General features: G+C 41.9%; 1 protein-coding gene across 2 annotated transcripts; it reads right to left on the reverse strand.

Annotated features, from left to right (window-relative positions):
- Positions 1 to 329: 329 nt before the first annotated feature.
- On the reverse strand, positions 330 to 2,292 carry LOC132190201 (uncharacterized). Of its 2 annotated transcripts, XM_059605112.2 has the most exons (2): positions 953 to 2,292; positions 330 to 451 (listed from the first exon to the last, which is right to left on the reverse strand). In XM_059605112.2, the coding sequence occupies exons 1-2, from the start codon at positions 2,078 to 2,080 to the stop codon at positions 422 to 424; spliced, it is 1,158 nt and encodes a 385-aa protein (XP_059461095.2). In that variant the 5' UTR covers positions 2,081 to 2,292; the 3' UTR covers positions 330 to 421. The 2 variants fall into 2 exon arrangements, with proteins under 2 accessions (XP_059461095.2, XP_088366745.1); XM_088510619.1 differs by lacking the exon at positions 330 to 451 and having other exon boundaries at positions 585 to 2,291.
- Positions 2,293 to 2,703: the final 411 nt, after the last annotated feature.

Raw genomic sequence — 2,703 nt, forward strand, 5'->3', positions numbered from 1 at the left:
AACAACTTGTGTCAGTGTTAATGATATGACCACAAATTACTGGGCTCTGTAGTTTTATGGTTAGAATTTTTTTTTTAAATTTTTAGAGCAATAAATGGGATAGCTGTCTTCATAAAAGAAAAAATAATAAAATATTATTTAAAGTTTAAAAATAAATAAATTATAAAATAATAATAAAAAAGAATAGGATGGCTCGGCCACCCCGGTGGGCGGGTGGCCGTCAATGACGGTGGTTGGGCGGCCAAGTTTGGCTCATCCCGTTCTGTCAGCGGCCGTGGTTCATCCCTTCGATCATGGGTTTGTGAGAGCTGATCCATCGTCTCTCGGAAAAGAACACTTCAAACTTTGCATTCTTGAGTCAGTGAGACGTGCCTGAGCTTCAATTCGTTGAATGACTTATTGGATGTCTATTTCTAACCTTTCAATCCGTTCTTTGTAGGTTCCCATAACTCTGACACCAATTTATAGGTCAGAGAACAATGACAAGCAAGCAAACAGAGAGAGCTCTTTTTGTGTGACAGAGATCACAAGTGTTTGATAAAATTCCTCTATGAGGATTTCTATATTGATCAATAATCCTTAAATAAGCAAAACTACTGTAATTATAATACAACTATAATCTCAACCCTACTAATACATTCAATTCAAATCATAAGAGATAGAAGTCCTAAACCAAATATTTATTAAGACTCTTCAACTCTTCTTACCCATTAGTAAACTCCTTTGTGGTTACTCTTCTAACACTAATTATAAAGTTTCCGAATCTACTAAACTAATATATGTTCAAAATGCACGTGAAAAAAATGTGTGAGAATCACATGCACTATTAAAAATGCATGTAACATATATTAGTTTAATAGACCGAATTGAAACTTTGTCCCTAAACTAAATCACTTAAAAAAAAAAAAAAAAAAGCTTTAATCTAATTTCAAGGCGAAGAACCCCATAATACCTCTGCCTCAATGGCGGATGACTCTGCTTCAGAAACAGAGGCCTCTCTGACTCTCCTCAGTATTTCCCGTTTGACTTCTCTTTTCTCTATTTTACTCAACCCTTCCCCCACTTCCACTTGCACTGAAAAACTTGCAACACAGCTTCCAAATGGACTATTCTCCACTTCCGCTTCCACACAAACTTCTCCATTATTCTCTCTCTCAATCTCATCACTTCCATGTTCTAATCTCTGCAACTCCATGAGCTTCTCCACCAACTTTTCTTCAAGCATTTCTTCAACAACTTCTTTTCTCCCAAAATAAGCAAGTGCAAGAATGCAATCCAAAGCTGCCGCTCGAATAGACAAATCTTCTGTGCTCAACAGGTTGATGATTCTCGGTATTTCACCGTTCGATTCCATTTCATCTATTAATGGAGTTCTGATGAATTTGATCAGTGAGCAAAGAACTTGAATCGAACAACACGATCCTATAGAAGTCAAGGCTCCATTAATTGTCGGACCCATGAACACCAATCCCACAAAAACATTCTTATTGAATCTAACCAACGCATCTACAACAAGAGCCGCTTCGTCTCGAACCCGCTTCGAACACATGGAGTCACAGAGTAAAGATTCAAGAATAGAAAATACCTTCGCTCTCAAAACCAACTCTTGAAAATCTCTATCGAAACCTTGGCCCACCCGTTTTCTGAAATCAGCCAAGACCTTAACCTTCTGCTCCTCATCCGCCGATTCCTGCAGCGTTCTTACAAGATTTTGCACACTTTCTCGGTCAAGAAACGCTTGAATCTCAGCCTCCAACTTGCACGCAGCCCGGGAAATCCTGAAGTTAGTGATCTGGCGGCGGAGGAGGGGTTTGAAGCTGTAGCCCTGAGATTCTTCGAGCGTTTCGAGCAGGGTCTTGAGAATGCAGAGCAATCGATGGAGGTTGAAAAGATTTGGGTTCGTGGAAACAACGGCTGCGGCCTCCGCTTCGAGCTTTGAAAGAGCTTCAACAGTGGTTTCCGAATTGTGGGTGTTCGTTGGGGAAATGGGGTTGCTTCGTAGATCTTTGGAGGTCTTCTTTAGCGCTTCTAGTAGCGTTAGAACGCGTCGATTCTGTAGTTCCTGTTCAACTTCGTCCATGGCTGCGTAGTCAGTGAGATTTGAAGCTCATCAGTGACTTCGCGAGAGAGAGAAAGAGGGAAACCAACAACTTGTCCAAAAGGCAGAAGCAACCAACCAACCGTTCAACATAAAAACAAAGGCGGAGCCTATAGCTGTCGTCGCATGTAGACAAGCGTTCCCCGTGAAGGAGAAAGAGCTCCCCTTTGTCTCGGTTATTCCATAAAGCGTAAGACGAAATTGGAAGAGATGTTTGCGAGGAATGCGAAATGCTATAAATTGGGCCCTCCCTATAGCCTTTTAAATTGGCTTTATTGGGAAGTCAAAGCCTAGCCCTGCTGAGAGGCCAATCTAATATCACATTTAAGCTTCGTTTGGCAAAGGAAAGCCCCGCCCTGTAGCTGGAACGGCACTGTTCCAGCTACAGTGCGGGGCTGACATTTGGCAGCTTTTTCGTTTTTTTTTTTTTTTTTTTTAAGCAAAATATTAAAAAAAAAAAAAAAAATAAAACAGAGGGGAAGAGATGGGGTGGTTCCAGCCACCCCTTGGCCAAAATGGGGTGGCCGGACCACCCCATTTTTGGCCAAGGGGGTGGCTGGAGCCACCCCCTGGCCGATCTGGGGGTGGTTCGACCACCCCCATAG

Source organism: Corylus avellana, chromosome 9 (genome assembly GCF_965113065.1).
Source record: "Corylus avellana chromosome 9, dhCorAvel1.hap1.2, whole genome shotgun sequence".
Taxonomy (NCBI): domain Eukaryota; kingdom Viridiplantae; phylum Streptophyta; class Magnoliopsida; order Fagales; family Betulaceae; genus Corylus; species Corylus avellana.